Raw genomic sequence first — 18,977 nt, forward strand, 5'->3', positions numbered from 1 at the left:
TCTCCACTCCATTTAAATTGTCTTGAACCAGTCAATGGAAATTTTAATTGAAAGACAATTTTCGCTTTTGCACAGTCCTTTGAAATGGAGCACAGCTTCAAAACCTAAGTCTTCAGTGACAGTGGACCTGACACCTGACATGAACTGTCACTGAATTCACTAATACACTGACCTAGGAATTAACTTTTAAGGGTGTCTACCTGATATTAAATCCTGCTCTTTGATTAATAGTTTTTTGGTTTTTTTTTGCATTGTATTTTTATTAAAAATATAAAAAATAAAATTAAAAAATTCGCTTTGCACTTAGTACCTGAAGTAAAAAGCAAGGAAAAATAAATAAATACATAAATTTAAAATGGCAGTATTTGAATCACTCTATATTGTTCTTCTCTATATTTACTTTAATTTAACTGTTAACAAGATTGTAACAAGAGCTTTAGGAAGAAATAGTATAATATCTGGAAAATGACTTGCTATCACCTAATAATACCATCACTTCAAAACTGTAACACTGCATGATGAATCTGCATAATATTTTTTTTTTGCATCTTATCTACAAATGTTAAGTACAAATGGTGTATATGTTATATGAACTGGTGCTAAGTATAAAATTAGCAAGACATTGGATCCTTTTATTGAGCTAGTTCTGCTGTATTAAATTAGGTGTTCCTATTTTCTGCAAGTCTTCTACACTTTAGCATCATTGCATGCATAGTCATCAGCATGTAAAAAAAGTGTCAGGCTATTCATCTATTGTTTAGTACCTTAACTGGTATAAATTGCTACAGTTTGTTTTGCAGTACTTAGGGTTCTTTTCCTCATACTAGCTAAGAAAAATATTGTATGGCATCATAATATTATTCTTTAGGGTGTGCTTCTGAAAACTTAATAAAAACCATACATTTACCCAGAGTTATGCGTTGAATCTTTTTAAGTGGCCCCAAATTGTCCTTATGAGGTTGCAGTTTATTGAAGTGGTGGGCATTGTCAAGCTTTAGCAATAGCTCACAAGAGGAATGGAAATACACTTGAAATACTTGCTAACTTCAAGTTGTTTGATGTTGTGGTTTGTTTATTAATGCAGATGAAAATATTTCTTTTTTGTCTGTTTCCATGAAGCTTGCAAAGTCAGAGTAGAAATTTATGAATAGATTATTTCTCATTTCTGAATCCAGGAAATAGATTTGAACCCATATCGCCTCCAATGAATATATAGGAGTGCTAATATTTTCCATTCCAATCTGCAAATATTGCCCAAACACCTCGAAAAGTCAAGTTTGGAAAAAATATAATATTATTTTCTGAAAATGTTGAAACAATTTATGTGGTGCTGTTCCCATTATTTTCTTTTCTTCAAGTTTTAAGGTAAAACTAGGCTTCAAATCCAACTGGAAATCCTCATCCTTCAAAATTATTTCTGAAGCATAGTGTAGAAAAAAAAAAAAAAAGAATGACCAGATGTAGAACAGGGAAAAAAAAAATGTGAATTTGTTTCTTAGAAATAATTCAAATAATTCTCAAATGCAGGAAGCAGTCAATATATGAAACATCTCTATTTCACTCTGTGTTCAAGATATGTTAGATTTTATTATTTCTGTAGTTAGATGGGAGTACTGGATAATCAAATTAGTTCTAATAAAACTAATATGTGGTCCATGCTGAGTGACACAATGTCACACCACAAAAAGGGAGAACAATTTTACCTACTGTTAAATTAATTACTGCATGTAAAATGAAATTAGGTTGATTTATCAAATCTGAATATAGCCTTAGGTATTCTAATAAATATCATCACATGCAAGGACAAGAGTTAATTCTTTATGAACTGAAGTTTATCAGTGTCATACAATATAGTCCTGTGACAAATGTCTTCTTCGTCTAAAAAATATCTAGAACCTTTCAGACATTAAATAAAGGTGATTACAATGAAAGAACCTGAAATAGTCAATCCAGAATCATTTTTCATGCCATTCCTTGAACAAGACATATGAGTTATAGAGGGATGGCCCATACTCCACTTCTGACTTTGTGCTTCCTTTCCAGCATTCTGCAGCTGGCTTCCTGCTCAACATCTTATTTAGCTTTACTAAGAAGCTTTTCAGGAATACTTAGCACTCTCTTTCAGTTGAGTCCTCTCTATTGACTGTAGAGGACTTCAAACCAGCTAAATCTGGCTACTTTATTTCATACTGAGAATGCAAGTGGGATAGGAGAACTAGCTAAAATTAGTGCTTTAGTTTATTTCAATCTCCCCTCAGAAATATTGAAAATATCAATCCGGGCTACATTTGAGTCAAACTGAGTAAGACAACTCCACACTCCTTTTAGTAACTTCCCAATTCATCCAGGCTTCTTTTTAATTATTCTGAAATCTTAATACATACAAAATCAGTGCTGGGTGGAAGTCCTTAAACTGTGTGCTGTGTAGAGTATGTATTTATCCTCAGCTTGGTGTTTCACAAAACCTTTCTGAATGAAGATGATCAGATGTTTAGATGTTTCCTAACACCAAGTTTGTGATAACAATATTGTTTCTGTGATCTGAGAGCTCTGTTCAAGTCTATGTACTGCTTCCTGTGTATGCTGCCGGTGGTATTTTTTTCTGTGTCTTACAGCAGAGGTTGATTCATACAGCTTGTCATCATTATAGACATGAGATCTGCCCTATGGTCATGAATGAATTTACTTGTTTAAAGAAGAAAAAAAAAAAAAAAAGGAAAAGATAGGAAAATTATTGCAGTTTTGACAGACAATACAAAGTCATAGGAAACAGGAAGTTAAGGTTTGTCATTTTTCCCATGTGCTTTGTTTTACAGGATTACAGTGCCTTATGTTACATAACCAACTCCAATGGACAATAAACAAACCACATCAGCAGGAATTTCTTTCTGCATAGACTCCATGTACTGGGTCTGGCTGGAATGTTAACTTTCCTGGCAGCAGCCCATACAGTGCCGTACTCTGTACCTGTAGCTGGAACAGCAGTGTTATCACACCAGTGTTGTGTCTACTGCTGAGCAGCAGTGGAACAGCATTGGGCCTTTCTCTAACCCTCCAAGGGGGTGGGCAAAAAAGTGAGGAGAGAAACATCACTAGGGCAGCTGACCTAAACCAATCAAAGGGATATTCCATACCATGTGGTGTCACACTCAGCAATAAAAGGTGGAAACAGGAAGAAGAGGGGGGGGTGGGCTCTCGTTGAGAAGACGTTGGTCCTCCTCTCGAACACCGGCTGAGTGCGTTGAGGCCTTGCTTCAAGGACGTGGTCAATCATCGCTCATTTGTGGGAAGTAGAGAGTAATTTCTTTCCTCTGCACTTCCATATAGCTTTCATTTATTTTGTTTGTTTGTTTTCCTCCCTTTTTCCCCTTTCCCTTTTATTTCCCCTTAGTTAAATTGTTTAGTTCATGGTAGTCTTTATTTAATTATTATAATTATTTCCCTTTAATTAAATTATCCTTATCTCAACCCGTGAGTTGTTCTTTGCTTTACTTCTCCCCCTCCTTATCTAAAGGAGGGGGAGTGAGAGAGTGGTTGTGGGGTTTAGCTGCCCAGCACGGTAAAACCACCACACTCCATAAACCCACCAAAGTTTAACTTCTACACCATACATTTCTGCAAGTAAAGTATTATTCAGATGATTTGGCAATGCAGTAAAACACTCATTCCAGAAAGAGAAACATTTTAAGGATATTTATTTAACCCTGTTAGTTTACTCAAGGCCTTAGACCTTTCTGTTTGTAGCCCACAGAGCTTTGTTCCCAGCTCACTTGGAAGCTCCACATAGCCTTTTGGATATTATCCAAATATAAGATGTCTATGTGCTTAAAAGGGGTTTCTTTAGAATTAGGAGTTTATTTATACTTGTGTCTGCAAATTCTGAGCATTATGGCTCAGTGTATTTACCTAGATAAATCAGGAGAACCCATTTACCATCCAAAAGGAAGAAAAAAAAAAGTTCCAAAATAATGAAGAAATTAAACTAGTTTAAAGACATTATACTTTGTTCATAAAAACAAGTAGAAATATTTTGTGAAAGCAGTGAAATCATGTTAGAAATTCAGTTAGAAAATAAATCATCAAGGTTTGGGAACAATTTTCAGAACATTCATTTTACCTTGGAAAGAAATCTAGATCCATACTGAAATTAGTACACTCATAAAACACTTTGTAAGGTTTGTTTCATGGAACAGAGTTTTGGTGTGGGAAAAAATGTTTATATATTTCCATCCTGTTTCCAGCTGTGCCATGAATCAAGCCACTCAGTTCCACAGTGAAGCTATTACTTTACTCCCTAAAATATCCGTGAGTTCATCACCTTCTGCTACACCAATAAATGTTTAAGTTGCACCTGGTATCTTCAGGTTTAATCCAAACTTTAGAAGAATTTTGTCTTTTGCAATGAAAGAAGATAGTTTTTGGTGTTGTTTCTAATATAATCTGGGAATAACTCTATGCCAACCAGTAGTGCTAGAAGATCAGCTAAGGTTGGAAAACTGCCCACTGGAAACCTGCATTAACAATATTCTAAGACAAGCTGTTTTCCTTGGAGAATGGTCACTTATCAAAAATAAAAGTTTTCAAAGCAAGGTATTGCATCCAACTCAATTTCCTTCAACAAATTTTTTCAGTTCCCAAATGGTATCCCTGATTTGCCACAGTGGGAAATAAATAAGATTCCACAGTCAGCTACTACTCTGGGATGTGGGTCAAGTGCCTAGTTTACTGTATTTTATCATCATATAAGCTTAAATCTTCCAGAAAGTCATTGTCCAAGAAATTACAAAAGTTCTGCCACTCAGGAACTTTGCCATACATATGTAGAAGACTCAGATTAAAATTTCTGTGCAATAGCACAGGAACTGTAATCTGTCAGTCCCTAGTAATAAGTGTCAGTACCTTATTGGACTACCAGAATGGGTTTATTTATCTTGGTTTGCATCCCCCAAATTTATATATATAAATGTATATTCACCCAGAGTATTCTTAGTCCTAAAATATTCTGTTTAAATATGAAAAATATTCATAGGATAGTAAAAATTATTTTAAACTTGCCATAAAACTTGTAAGATTTTTCTTTCTGTTAATGATATTTTTAAACTGAAGATCTGCATAGATAGAAAATTTCTGAACAGATCTGCTCATGAAAAAAAAATGTTACTGAACTGAAGATATTAATATTCTAGAGTTTAGTAGGTGTCTTCCTTTTCCTTTTTCTTTTTTTTTTTTTTATTTTTTATTTATTCATTTATTTGTAATGAATTGAAACAAAGCAGATCAAATTTGTTAGGTTTGTCAATATATATATTTCAACACTAGAAAACTATGATCTTAGTTTAAAAAAACTAAGATCTTAGTTAAGATAATAGTGATGGCAGCTCTACCAATTTCATAAGATTATGGATTGGGCTCATATAATGGAATAGTAAACTACAATGTTAATCCCTGTATATCAGTAGCTATGCTTTTTGAGGACTACCGTATTTTGTTAATGTAACACTAATTTCATTTTAGACAAGAAAATCAGGACACCTGTCATCTCTTTCTTTTATGTTGGTATCCTTATAAGTCATTCATTCAAATCTTTGTCTATACACTGGAAATTGCTTAAGACACATTTAGAGCATTTTTAACAGAATACTGAAAACAGCTAAGAGTTAGGAAGCTTCCGCTATTTCCCATGGATGAACTTCAGAAGTAAATATGTTGGGTGGAATCATACTGGCTAAATCCTGTCTCATATATGTAAATGAAATTCCATATTCAATTTGGAATTAAGCTGGTACAAAAATTGTTTTGTTAGAGGAAAATAAAATCCAGGATTCCAGATTACTGAAAAAATACAAATAAAAATAAAAAATAGAAAACATTCACATGGAGGAGAAGGAGTTACACATGTAAGAAAAAGCTGAGAGGCTAAAATTAGTTCAGATGAAATAGGATAAAAAGATTGTGTACTTTTAGTATCTGTGTTCTCTACACAATCATACAATAATTATTTCCTGTATATCGACTGTGGATGAAAAAGAAAAAGGAAAAAAAAAAAAAAAAAAAAAAAGAAGGGGAAAAGGGAAAAAGAGAAAGGGACAGGGCAGGGCAGGGCAGGGCAGGGCAGGGCAGGGCAGGGCAGGGCAGGGCAGGGAAGGGAAGGGAAGGGAAGGGAAGGGAAGGGAAGGGAAGGGAAGGGAAGGGAAGGGAAGGGAAGGGAAGGGAAGGGAAGGGAAGGGAAGGGAAGGGAAGGGAAGGGAAGGGAAGGGAAGGGAAGGGAAGGGAAGGGAAGGGAAGGGAAGGGAAGGGAAGGGAAGGGAAGGGAAGGGAAGGGAAGGGAAGAGTTAACTCAGGCAAAAGTTATTATCTATTAAACACAGGCACATATCATCAGAGTTCAACATTTTTTACAAACCAACATAAAAAGAAATTACAGACTTAATTTGAAAATGTCTCAGTTTCTAATCTTTGAGATCAGTCTCTGAGACCTCCAAACTCTAGTCTTTGTCTAACTCAGTAGTTCTGCTCATGACCACTACAAATACCAACACATCTTAAGTGTCAGGAAGCATGTCCTACTAATATATTTTCTTCTGAATTTTCACTCCTTGAAGAATAGATAAATCTACTTTAATACACCAATTTTCATTAACAGGGCTTACAAATATCAGCAGGATTTACAAAAGCATCAGAGTGATCATCAATAAAGCTCATACAGATGTATTTCTGTGTCCACGACGGAAGCAGCTGTTGAATTTAGGATAATGGAATCTTTCTTGACATACAGACTATGAACAACACCATATTGGCATATCCAATGAGTATCAACAGTTCTTACTGAGTTTCATAGCTTCAGGGCTTATTAGACCATTTTGCTGTAATTCCCTGAATACTGTTTGAGCCACAGATGTTGAAAAGAAAACAGACAGCAAATACACTGGAGAGTACAAAAAATCCCCTGCTTCCAGTGTAGACTTTGTCTGTGTCCACTAAAACTGTATTCTAAGTGAACAAAGTAAATAGCAAGAGGAATTTGTCCAAGAATAGTTCTAAATCTTTACAGCATAAGGGATGTTAATGATAGATACATCATCCTCCCTGGTTTACACAGTTCTACCAGGAGATTTAAGTCCTTATCAATTTTCTCACTAAGTAAATTTTTTTTCATAGGCTGCATGACCTTCACTTCGAAACAACAGGAAATGTTCTGCTAATATATGTGCATACTGGGGTACATGGATCGAAGGTTATAGACAAGATCAAAGCCCTTATCAGCTTATATCTGAAAAGATCTGACTGTTCAGCAACTGAATTTGCAGTGAATAGGCTCCTTCTGCATTATTCTAATTTCACATATTTTGGGGATAAGGATTTTCAGGGCCTAACTTGTGAAGATCTGACTTCACTAACATTTTTATTTGAGCTAAATTTGCCCTGAAACATGGATGATGTCTGATCTTACCAGAACCATGTTTTGACTCTACTTAATTGTTTTGCTTTTTAATGTTGACCTTGTTTTGTTTATTAATTAATTCAGCATATAATGGTGACCCTGCTTGAAAGTTTTCTTAACCATGGTATTCAAATTTCTTTAAGATTTGAAGTCTGTGCTTTCAGTTAGAGTTATTTATTTTTGTTAATATCAAGAATTAAGTGCTATAACACTGATAAGTCTCTTTTCTGAGCAGATGAAATAACACAGCATTTTACTGTTTGCTTAGAGGTAGAAATAGAACATAGATCTGATAAAGACTGTAATTTATTATTAGTAAGCACTAAAAGACTATTCACGAACAAAACAACATTGTTCAGTCTAAATCATGACATTCAATTTAACTGCCAAAAGATGACTTGAGGACAAGGGAATTTTCTAAATATTATTTCATTATTTCTATATTATTTCAGAAAATAATTTTTGAGTAAGTTCTGGGGTGGAAGAAAGCTAGACAGCTAGACTTTGTTAAGTTTGTTTGCATGTGCAATTATAAATATTTCACTGTGTAATTATATTTACTGCGCACTTTTGCTTTTAACCTGTAAAGTTTTGGACTGTTGCACCATTTGTAAGCAAACAGAGCTGTCTTCAGAACAATGATGTTCTAACCACAGAGACCAGTTCTGATCTTTATGTTTAGCTCTTCCTAATCCATTTTAACATCATCTGGCAGATACATAACAGCCAGATTTATCCCTTTCTTTTTCCTCCCTGGTCTGCACTTTGTAAAATATTTTTAATCTATCATGATTCTTCTAAAGATATTGCAAATGATAAATAATAATAGTAATAATAATAATAATAATAATAATAATAATAATAATTTAAAAAAAAAAAAAAAACAGACTAAGTCGTATTCATTCATGCTCCTGCTCTGATAAAAGACTAGAGATTAAGAATTTTCCATGGTAACTAGAATGACTTAAAGGTCTTCTGACAATAACATGATTGATTTTGATTTTAGTCATTCAGGAATAAATCTATTACTTTAAGCAAAGTTACTCCAAAGATACTCATTCTTCAACTTCTTACAGCAGGTGAACAGGTCAGCGTGTCAGCAAGTAGCTGTAACAGCGCTGAGTCCAGAAAGAAAACTAGTCTTCTGGCTTGAGTGTTGAGGGAAAATACCCATTTCCAATATGGTAAACACTAGACTAGCACCTTTGCTAGAGAGGGGTCCAGAGAAAGGAAAATTTTTTTGGTTGTGAAAGGTTATAGTTATAGGTAAATATAGAAATTTCTGGAAAAATTGGGTCATTTATCTTAAAGTTCACAGTCACTTTCTTCACCTTTCAACGTCATTCAATTATACGAATCACCACATATTTACACACACAGATTATTTTTTGCTGGATCATTCTGTTGTGAGAATGTAGGATAATTAGTCATGCAAAAATATTTATGGTCCTTCTTGTCGTCTGATAGCTTATGAAGGGTATTAATTTTTTTAATGTATATATATTTTTTTAAATATAAAAAATGCAAACAGATGAGAATTGAAACATAAATAAATAAATTTAAAAAATCAGAAATACTACAGAGTAAAGTGTATTCACAGATTGATGTGCCAGTCATGGTATTGTCCAAAACCTCACAGGATGAAGTTACTTTTGCTTGAATTAGTGCACGAAAAGAAAATAAGTGAGATTGAAAAAATTACTATTTTTGAAATGAGGGAAATATGTACACAGCATATCTGTCACAGAATGACATTCTGTTCATTTTGTCATGGTAAAATTAATTAAATAGTTATGTTTTAAAAATTTTATGAGAATCTTAATTATTAATGTCATCAACAGGCTGAAAAAAATGTAGGTTAGGTGTGGGGAGAGTTTGGCTCTGCAAAGACATTACTTAAAAGGATTTTTTTTTTGCATGACTGAGCACATGTGCACACAGACTAGATAGTCACACTTTACAATGAGGTTACACTTATAAATAATTTATAAAGGGTTGTTAGGCTATTATAGAATACACAAAGTCCATAGGTTTTTTATAACTATGTATAGCACCCTCAAGTAATGTGCAACCAAGTAAAATTTATGAAATTCATATCCGTAGTATTGTTTATTATGTATATTAATCATTCATTAATCCTTTATGAACTATTTATAAATGTAATCTTAATGGAAATCATGGCTGACTTGTTACTCTCTTGCACTAGCTCTCTTGTACAAGCTGCACGAGACTTGAAGGTTGTAGGCCTCTTTGTCTTTTTTTTTTTTTTTTAACAAGCTGGGCAATCTTTAGACAAGGCAATGCACACTAGCTGTTTCCTTACAGATTCCTACAATGTTAGAAGACTGAAACAGGCATTACAAAAAGGCAGTGCTTTTAAGGATCCTTTTTCTGCACCTTCTCTAATATTTCAGCAGAGCCATCACTGTTCTGCTTTGCAGCATCCATGTACATGTAAAAAGCTCCTTGCAGATGATCCAGACATAGTAAAGTCCATGATTCACACCTAGTAAAGTCTCAGGTTCTGACTACTCTTGTACAGTTTGTTAGATCACATTATAAAAATATAGGCCATATTACTAGGTAATGAGTGCAGGAGGGTTGCTGTGGAAATGTATGCATCAATCAGTCTTTGTTGTTTCTGTAGAAGAATAGGCAGTGAACAAGAATGACTGTGTAGTCCAGGCTAGTATAATGTCTGAAAGAAGATTGTGGCCTGTCAAGGTACAGTTACTTGGCTTGCTACAGGCAAGCTCAACTAATTTTCATGTGACAGTGCAGTTTTATTACTGGTCTTTGCTTCTTTATGCATGCTGTGAAATATCTAGCTGAGGCATTTTATACCAGAGCACCATCCCAGAGCATCAATTCTTCATTTGTTGTTTTGCAGGAAACAGATCTCATTCTGACCTTTAATATCTCAATGCATCGTTCATGGTGGATGGAGAATGGGCCAGGCTGCACCGTGACTTCAGTAACTCCAGCTCCAGACTGGGCACCAGAGGATCATCGCTATATCACTGTCTCGGGGTGTTTTCTTGAGTATCAGTACATAGAAGTGGCTCACAGTTCTCTTCAGATCTTCCTTGCAGTAAGTGTTTATAGATAGCCTCTCTCTCATTGTCTTTTCTAACTTTCTTCTTGTTGAATGTTACTACCTGAATAGTGGGGCACTGTAACGTTGATTTACAGACCCTGTCTCTGAGCGTTAAAAGTTTTCCTACAAAATCATTGTTTCAGCCAATTCAAGGCATCTGTACATGAAAATCTCCAGTTTACATTCCCAACACTGCAAAACTGTCGTGATGCACCGTGTCCTGCTGGACTCCATTTTGACCAATGGTCTCATATTACTACAGTGAATTGCATTCAAATTGCACTTATATGATATAATAAGTTATGACATAATAAGTTACAGCTATACCCATGAAAGCCAAATTGAATATAAAACAAAAACTAACAAAAACTAAAATGAAGGAAAAAAAAATCAGTAGTAAAACTCCATTCACTAATCCATTCACAAGCCTCATATCTGACCAGTGAAATGACATTTTCATCTTTAATCAGGAAAACTGATCAATTTGTCTTTAACAATATTATCCAATATGCACTTGAAGAGAATGAGAAAGGTTCTTCCCAAGAGAAGAAAATATTGTAATTCTTATATCAAAATCAAAAGCAGAGGTCTTAAATCTTTTTTAGAAGAGTAGATATCCAGTGTCAAGGTGCAGGAAAAAAATAAATAAATAAAATAAAATAAAATAAAATAAAATAAAATAAAATAAAATAAAATAAAATAAAATAAAATAAAATAAAATAAAATAAAATAAAATAAAATAAAATAAAATAAGAGAGAGAACATAAAACATCTTGTTCGGAGAGAATTTGGTAGGTTCTTAAGCCACATTTAACCTTACTTAGTCCTTTCTCCTTGTGTTGTCCCTTGTACTTCAGCAAGGTAAAAAGGTGACATAAACACTGAATTAGTTGCATTGAATGACAAGCTGCATTTTTCTGTTTGCCCTACTGATATTTACATGTTTTTGATCAAGTGAAATATATATATATAAATGACTGCAAATAAAACTGTCATACATATACATTTGGTGCAGTGCCTCTTACTTCTGGCCAAAAGATTCCAATATTTTACCCAAGGAGGGACCGTACTGACAAAAAGGCAGCAAGGATATTTGGTAGTCCATATCCAGAAGTTAGTGTAAGGCAGCTGGACAATCCCCAGTATATGATGTGGTTGTCAACTACCCAAAAAGTTAGCAGCTTCTCTATCTTTCTATTCCCCAGTCTAGTATAAATGACCAGGTGAGTTCAGAAAAATATATCTCTGTGTCAATACAACCCTGTGTGGGCTCCACATATAGAAGCTTGTTGTCTGATTCACCTGAAAGCCCAGCTACCTCCATGCTTTTCTGCTGTCCCCATTGTAGGAAAGCAAAAGACTGCTTACCAAGCAGTTAGTAAGGCAGGCACTAGGCAGATCTATACTATAAAATTAGCACCTTCTCCAGATAGTTCCCTGCAGTTTTGACAAGATACAACTGATGCAAATGCAACAGAAAGAAAAGTGTAAAGAAATAAGTGTAAGTAAATAGATTAAAATAACTTTATAGATTTACAACTTTATTTACAAGCAATTATTATCACTCAAGCTGAACTCCAAAGAAGATATCCAGACCTTTATTTTTCTACTTTTTTTTTTTTTTTTTTTTAAATTTGTGTGCAATTATCATGAACAAGAAACTCAAAGTAATATATATTTCAAGCTTGAGTCTCTTAGTGGAACAAGGTTTTTTGTGTCTATACGCCTAAACAGAGCTGTCTTTCTAGTTAAGGATGATCTTAGCAAGACAGGGGAATGGTTCAGAATAACAAACCACCAGTAACCTGGTAACTGTAGCCAACTACAGCTACTTTTATATTCATGGTACTGTAAATGTATCATGGATAAAGAGCATCATGGTAAAATATGGGTTAATTTTCCATACCTGGTGCTTGTACCTTTAGTGTTTACATCATTTTTACATTTCTCATTGTGGGCACAGGATTCTTTTTCTAAGAGAAATGTTAGCATAATGTCACAATCATAAAAAATATGGTGAGAAAGAGAGGAATTACCTGGTGCTGAATGGTGACATATAACACAAAGTTAGAGGAGCACAATTTGCTTGGTTTTCAGTAAACTAGCTTTCAACAAACCCAAACATTACATCAGATTTATCTCCAGTTAGTAGAAAGAAATTAATCTTTCCTTTCAATTTTCTTTTATGGGCACTTAAGTGGATCTTGCACTTTAACAGTAAACCTATGAATTGCAACCTACAAATTGGTTACTTGCTTTCTGTTTTTGCTTTCATGACAATGATCAAACTAATCTTGATCTTGGCTTTTTCACAAACGTGGCATTGCAGCATGTATTTAAGGGTATTTTCTACTGCCTATAGATAGAAAGTTGCAAAGAAATTCATGTTCACTGAGACCCACTTTTATTAGTCTTTGAAAACATTATCATGCTTGTATTTTGTACTGCTCACTAGTAAGTTCATGTGGAATCCAGATACAGAAGGTTAGGCTCCACATAGATGTGGTATTTGCTATGGAATACTTAGTGGAAAGAATACAACACCTAAATAAAAGCTACATATAAAAACAAACAAAACAAACAAAACCACTATTTATACTTTATAAAAATGAAGGCCTAAAGTGGGACATGGGATACTTCAAGGAATGCAGAGACTCTCCTGAAGAGGTGCAGAATACTTATTGTCTATAAGACACATTATCTCCCCAGAGTGTATCCTAGAAGCAAAAACCATCAGATTGCGAATGGTACAAATTCCGCTGCTAATCTTGTGCAAGTCAGCACAGATTTTTATTTTTTAAGAGTGAAATTTAGGATAATTTTTATTTCTTTCACTGCTAAAAAGAAAAAAAAAAAGTTATAATTTAGACAACCTGAAGGTCCAATGATCCCAAACGTCAGAAAAATCCTCAGCATACAGCGTTGTGGTGTTTATTGCATAATGCTTACCTTCAGGACTAAAGAGAGGCAGACATGATGATACACAGATGTGTTGGCAGCTTCTTCTGAGCGGATTTTACTCAGGATAAGCAAGCAACTGGATAAAATTCCTAGTTCAGTACACACTGAAGAAGTAACAGAAAATTGTTGTTGATGAACTCTGTGCTTTGACTAGCTGAATGTTCATTGTTTCGAAAAGTTTCAAAATGGGGAAAAATACTTGAGATCACATATATACAAGGAAATGCTCTGATAAAACAAGGATTATCCTGATTTGGGTATTTAGCATTCATGTATGTGAAGCCAGGCTGGAATAACCCACAGTGATAATGGGGACTGTAAACCAGTCCTTTGTCTCATGCCACAGAGCACTTAGTTCATCAGGTGGTGCTGGTCGGAGACTACAGCCTCTGTAGAGTAGTATCAATCAATCCTTCTATCAGAAAAATAAAAACCACATAATGCATAATTATGTCCATGTAGCAGCCATTCCCATTTCAGAACATTACTTATTGCTCAGCCACTGACTGGTTTTGTCCCAGTTTGATAGAATTTTATTTTGAAGAAAATTCCACTGATTTTCACTCAATTGTTGTGATGTTTTCATGGGAGTTCTCTGTAAATGGCACACCACCAAAATGTCAGTGCCACACACTATGCTTGTCAGCTTTCCTTTTGTGTTCCATACTAATACCTCCCATCTGATTCTTTTGAGACTGAGATGAGCCTTATTTCTATCAGTTTATCTCTACATCTTACCATCCTCTTCCAGCAAGTCAAAAAGAAAGAAAGGGGTCTAGAGTGAGGAAGTGGAATCTATTTAATCCTTAAGTGCAGCTTTGCAGCCTGCAGTGATGCAAAATAAACAAACGTATTTTTAGGGCACCACCTGCAGCATGCAGCTGTACTGGGCTGAGCAGAATTGCTAAGCATATGATTTATTCTGTTTCATGTGAAACCCTGAGATCTGGAAAAGGATGTGGGGACAGTGTTTCTATTGAATGACTCCCTGCTTTTTTTTCCCTCCCCAATTTTTGGTGAATACCGTAGATGTGACTGTAAAGGTAATATCTTCTTATCTGAGGTGTTATTGCATTTTGCCAACAGTGTTTTTTTTTAATTCAGCTACAGCTAATTCATTTGTTTTGCTGCACAAAGCTAACTGTCGCTGCAGCCTGTGCTCACACACTGGGCCAAATTCTCCACTTTGCTCTTCTCTACCATGGGTGCCTCATTTGCAGTGCTGTGAGATCTGAGTACATGGAGTGTCCAAAGCACTCTGTGAGGATCACAGCTCTTCCTGTCCTTCTTGTCCATGTATTACTGAAAAGAAACTGGTCTGGTGATAGCATGACTTGGATACTCATATGCTTCATATATTAAAATGTCCTTATGTGCTTAATGGTTATTGAATCTCGCTGCTTACATCAGAGAAACTATTTCATTTTTAGGACTCCTGGGTTATCCACAATAGATAGATATACTTAAATTACTGATCTCTGGAGATGATTGTTCCAGGTAAAGAATGAGATCAATGGTTCTAATGGAGATTAGACTTGATATTGGTTTGTGAAATTTGAGTTGGATTCTGCATACTTTGTGTGGAGTGGAGGTTGAATGAAGTTCCCACTGACCCCTAGAAAATAGGGGAAGGAAACCATAGGCAGGCAGTGCCTGGGAGGACACAGTAAGGGGTGTACACAGCTGCCAACTTTAGCATGTAATGTCAGTGCTGAAAGAAGGCCTTGGCTCTGTGTATACATAACATATGCTGCTTTTTTTGGTCACATGACCATAAAAAGTGTCTCTATCTTATAGTCTCAGAGGTACCCACACCATCATCATCTAATTGTAGCTAGAGATCCTATGTAGAATTTTCTTCATTTGGATTTTTATTGAACACATTTTAGTACAGAAAATGGAAATCATTTCAGTTCAGGCCCTGAGCTGTGTGTAAGGTCAGTGGGTTATGCTTCCAAGTCTACCACAATGTCCTTGAGAAAGCAATTTCTTCTCTATGAAGCCATCTGCTGCAGTGAGGAAAGCATTCCTAAATTTGTCATGTTCAGTTTATAAGACAATGTACCATTTGCATAGATAGGGATCCGTCAGGTCTCTCAAAAAGCCTCTAAATGTGGATGGCACCCAGCATAGTTAGGCTGTTATGTGGTACAAGGAAATTATAATAATGGTAATTGCATTTCATACAGAAACAGCTCAGATTCTCCACATCTTCCTTCTGCCTGTATTTTACTCTTTGATTATGCATGACCTGCCCCCACTCCCACAAGGCTGTTCTTGCAAAAGTCGACAAATTAAAATCCATTTGTAGATCAAAACTCTGAAAATATGCAAATAAAAGATCAGCCATGGAGATAAGTGTGACAGAATTACATACCTATTTGCCAACTCAGGATTTAAAGTATTTATTATGCTTGTCTTTTATTCCTCACTTACCCACTCACAAGTCTATTGATTTTAGTAGAACTAAGTGCCCGAGTTATGGGAATAAGATTAATGCAAAGGCATCACCTTAGCTAATTTAGTTTTTAGTTATATAGACCTCTAAAAGATGAAGTGTGTAACATTATTCCAGTAAAACAAGTGGGCAAAAAGCATTTCTTACATAGAGTATCTATATTATTGATGGTAACTTACATACCAAATAAATAAAACCATAAGTAAACTGCTACACAAAGGTATTGATCATTTTCATAGTCATGTTGTCGGCTGACGTTTATGTGCTGTACATTAGTCTTAATTTCTTTTTGTTCTTTCCTGTATTTATATGTGAATATATGCTTCATGCAATCATCAAAATTATTATTTCATGCTTTCAAATTTTTAATTTGTAATTAACTTTCCATACTAGTTACAGGAAATATATACTGTATGGGATTCAGTAAAGTCTGTGTCATAATACCTTTCAAGCTATGATGCTGTCAGACTGATTGAAAACATCATGAAGCATAACTGTGCTATTAAGAGGCAATAATACAGCTGGGTTGCCAGCTTCAAAATCTCTGCTCTGTTGCAGGCTTACAGTATGACCTTTGTCAGAGTGCTTAACTCATGCCAATTCTTGTCTGTACTACACAAACAATAGTTCCTAAACATCTCAGAAAGCTGTTGCCAGGATAATTTCACGAACATTGCAAAGTAAAAAAATATAACTGTAAGGTGGTCCATGTATGTATTTAAGCACTTAGAAGAGCACAGAAGCTATAATATTCTGTTTCTCTCAAGGATTAAGAGTAATTAGAATAAGGTACTATTAAAGTCCTAAATGTTAACATAGGACAGGTGACATTATAGTCTCATGCCCTTGTGGAGAGATGAGATCAGAGAATCATAGTGTACTCTCACAGGAATTTCTGAACTATCTCCTTGTGCTTTAGACCCAGATGCTCAAATATGTTACTGATAATATATTACTTGAAAGTCCCCCATAGTGCTGAGGACACTATGATTACAAAGTAAAGGTGTAGCAGTTCCTGTCCAAAAAAAAACAACATTCAAAGTACATGACAAGCCAGCCAACCCATATAGGCAGAAATAATAATAATAATAATAATAATAATAATAATAATAATAATAATAATAATAATAATAAAAAAGACTGGAAAACAGAGGGAATACTATCCTGAAGTTTTAATGCATTTCCGCTTTGACCATTGTCAGCAAGTTGTAGACATGACAGAAAAAAAAAAAAAAAACTAAAATAGGTTATGAATTGTAATAATGAGTAAACGGTGTATTATCTACTGGAAAATTGTCCTAAAATGTAGCAAAAAAGAAAAGCGTGAAAGTTTGAAATCTATCCACTGGTTGACAACAAGCTGGTGGCTCACTTAGCAAGTGAGGGGGAACAAGCTAGGTGCAACAAGCTGCAGAGAGTCTTGCAAGTAAATGAAGTGATTGAATTTCACTGGAAGAAAGGAGAAGACATGGGAGGATAAAGCAAGCTGTGGAAAATAATCTTTGCAGTAGCTTTTCAGATAGGCTCAGTCTGGACTGAGGTATTGGTTGGGAACAAGGAGGTGATGCCACATAAATAGAGGCAGAATGCTCCTCTCAACCTGAGGCTTAGTGAGTAAGAGATCAGGAGGGTGTCAGCAGGACAGCAGAGGTTAAAGGAAAAGTTTGTTTGTAAAATTACAGCACTAAAAGCAAGAAAGAATAAGAGTTCTGTAGGGAAAAGTACGTTCTCTTTCCTTTTTTCCTTTTTTTATTTGGGAAGATACTGATGAGACCCGAGAAGATCAAAAGATGAGCAGTTCCTCCAGAGACACCAGCAAATGACAGAGCAGGACTAAAGAAATGAGCACTGTGTGAAGCATGTAGGTATATCAGCAGGACAGACTGCATTACAGAAGCAGGGCCAAAAGAGTGAAGGCAGAGGAGAAGAGGGGGGCAGTCATAGGAACGCATGAAAAATAAAAGCTCCCTAATTTATGATGCCATTAGAAATGAGGCAAAGACCAATAGGGTTTTTCTGTGGGTCCCAAAATATTTGTGAGTGGAATCAAACCAAATATTAGACGTCTCTGGATTGTCCAGGTTGAAATTTTGAAAAGTAAATGGCCAGGTCCTTTTGTCAGAGATACAAAGACCACAAATGATTTGAGAGCTGCTACTGTATTAAAGGTCTTCAACTGAGTTCAGATGGATAATATTCATCTTTTAGGAGGTATCTCTGCTTGATACAGGCTTTGGATTCTGTTAATTAAGCAGCATATCCCAATATCCTGTTTTTGTGCTCAAAATATGTATAATGTGATATTCTAAAATATATATGTGTATCAGATATCCTTAGCAGTAAATTAATACTGGACTATTAATTTCCCTGTCCTCAGTTCCTTTATGCTGATCATGAGTGCCATGTATTACATCTATTTGCAGTAATAAACCTGATGCCTTTTTCCTTTCTAGCCAAAACAAAGCTCTTCCGTTGTGCAGGAAGTACGTCTTGCACACAAAAGCCCTCACTCAGATTTATTCTTGTTAATTTTATTCCCCCACCTCCCTTTTGACAGCAGCCTCCACCTCTTCTGCACACACACACAGTCATGCACATACCTTGCGTATTGGCTGCCTCCTGCTGTAGTAGTGTAGTGGTAAGATTATTTATAGGTGAGAAAGGAGACAAGAGCTCATGTAATCAACTTTTGATTCTTTGAACATAATGGGGAAACAAACAAACAAACAAACAAACAAACAAAAAACATTATCTAATTAAGGTGGAGTTCCTTTCTAGGGCAGCACAGTGATTGAAGGAAATGTTATTCTTAAAGATATAGATTGGTACTTGAAAAAGACTGTTTTTTCACTACAGGACTGAGTAATATCAGCACAATGGGAAGAGGGAACCATTGTAAAGTGCTAATTTAATAACACTGTTGGGTCGTGTTAGCCAAGGAGCAACATGAGGTTCAGGCATCTTTGACATTGCCTCGGAGCAGAGTATGTTGCTGTTTCTCTGTTTGACAATAATGTTAG

General features: G+C 35.3%; 1 protein-coding gene across 3 annotated transcripts in view; it reads left to right on the forward strand.

Moving 5' to 3' along the window:
• Positions 1–18,977, forward strand: part of NKAIN2 (sodium/potassium transporting ATPase interacting 2) — a gene marked incomplete at its 3' end in the record, with an annotated part of 590,593 nt that overhangs the window by 499,308 nt on the left and 72,308 nt on the right. For all 3 annotated transcript variants that reach the window (XM_084514224.1, XM_084514225.1, XM_084514226.1), the window contains exon 4: positions 10,332–10,532. In XM_084514224.1, the coding sequence (XP_084370350.1) occupies positions 10,332–10,532 (201 nt within the window). The remainder of the gene's footprint in view (positions 1–10,331; positions 10,533–18,977) is intronic.

This window comes from Aythya ferina (assembly GCF_964211825.1).
Source record: "Aythya ferina genome assembly, chromosome: 3".
Classification (NCBI taxonomy): domain Eukaryota; kingdom Metazoa; phylum Chordata; class Aves; order Anseriformes; family Anatidae; genus Aythya; species Aythya ferina.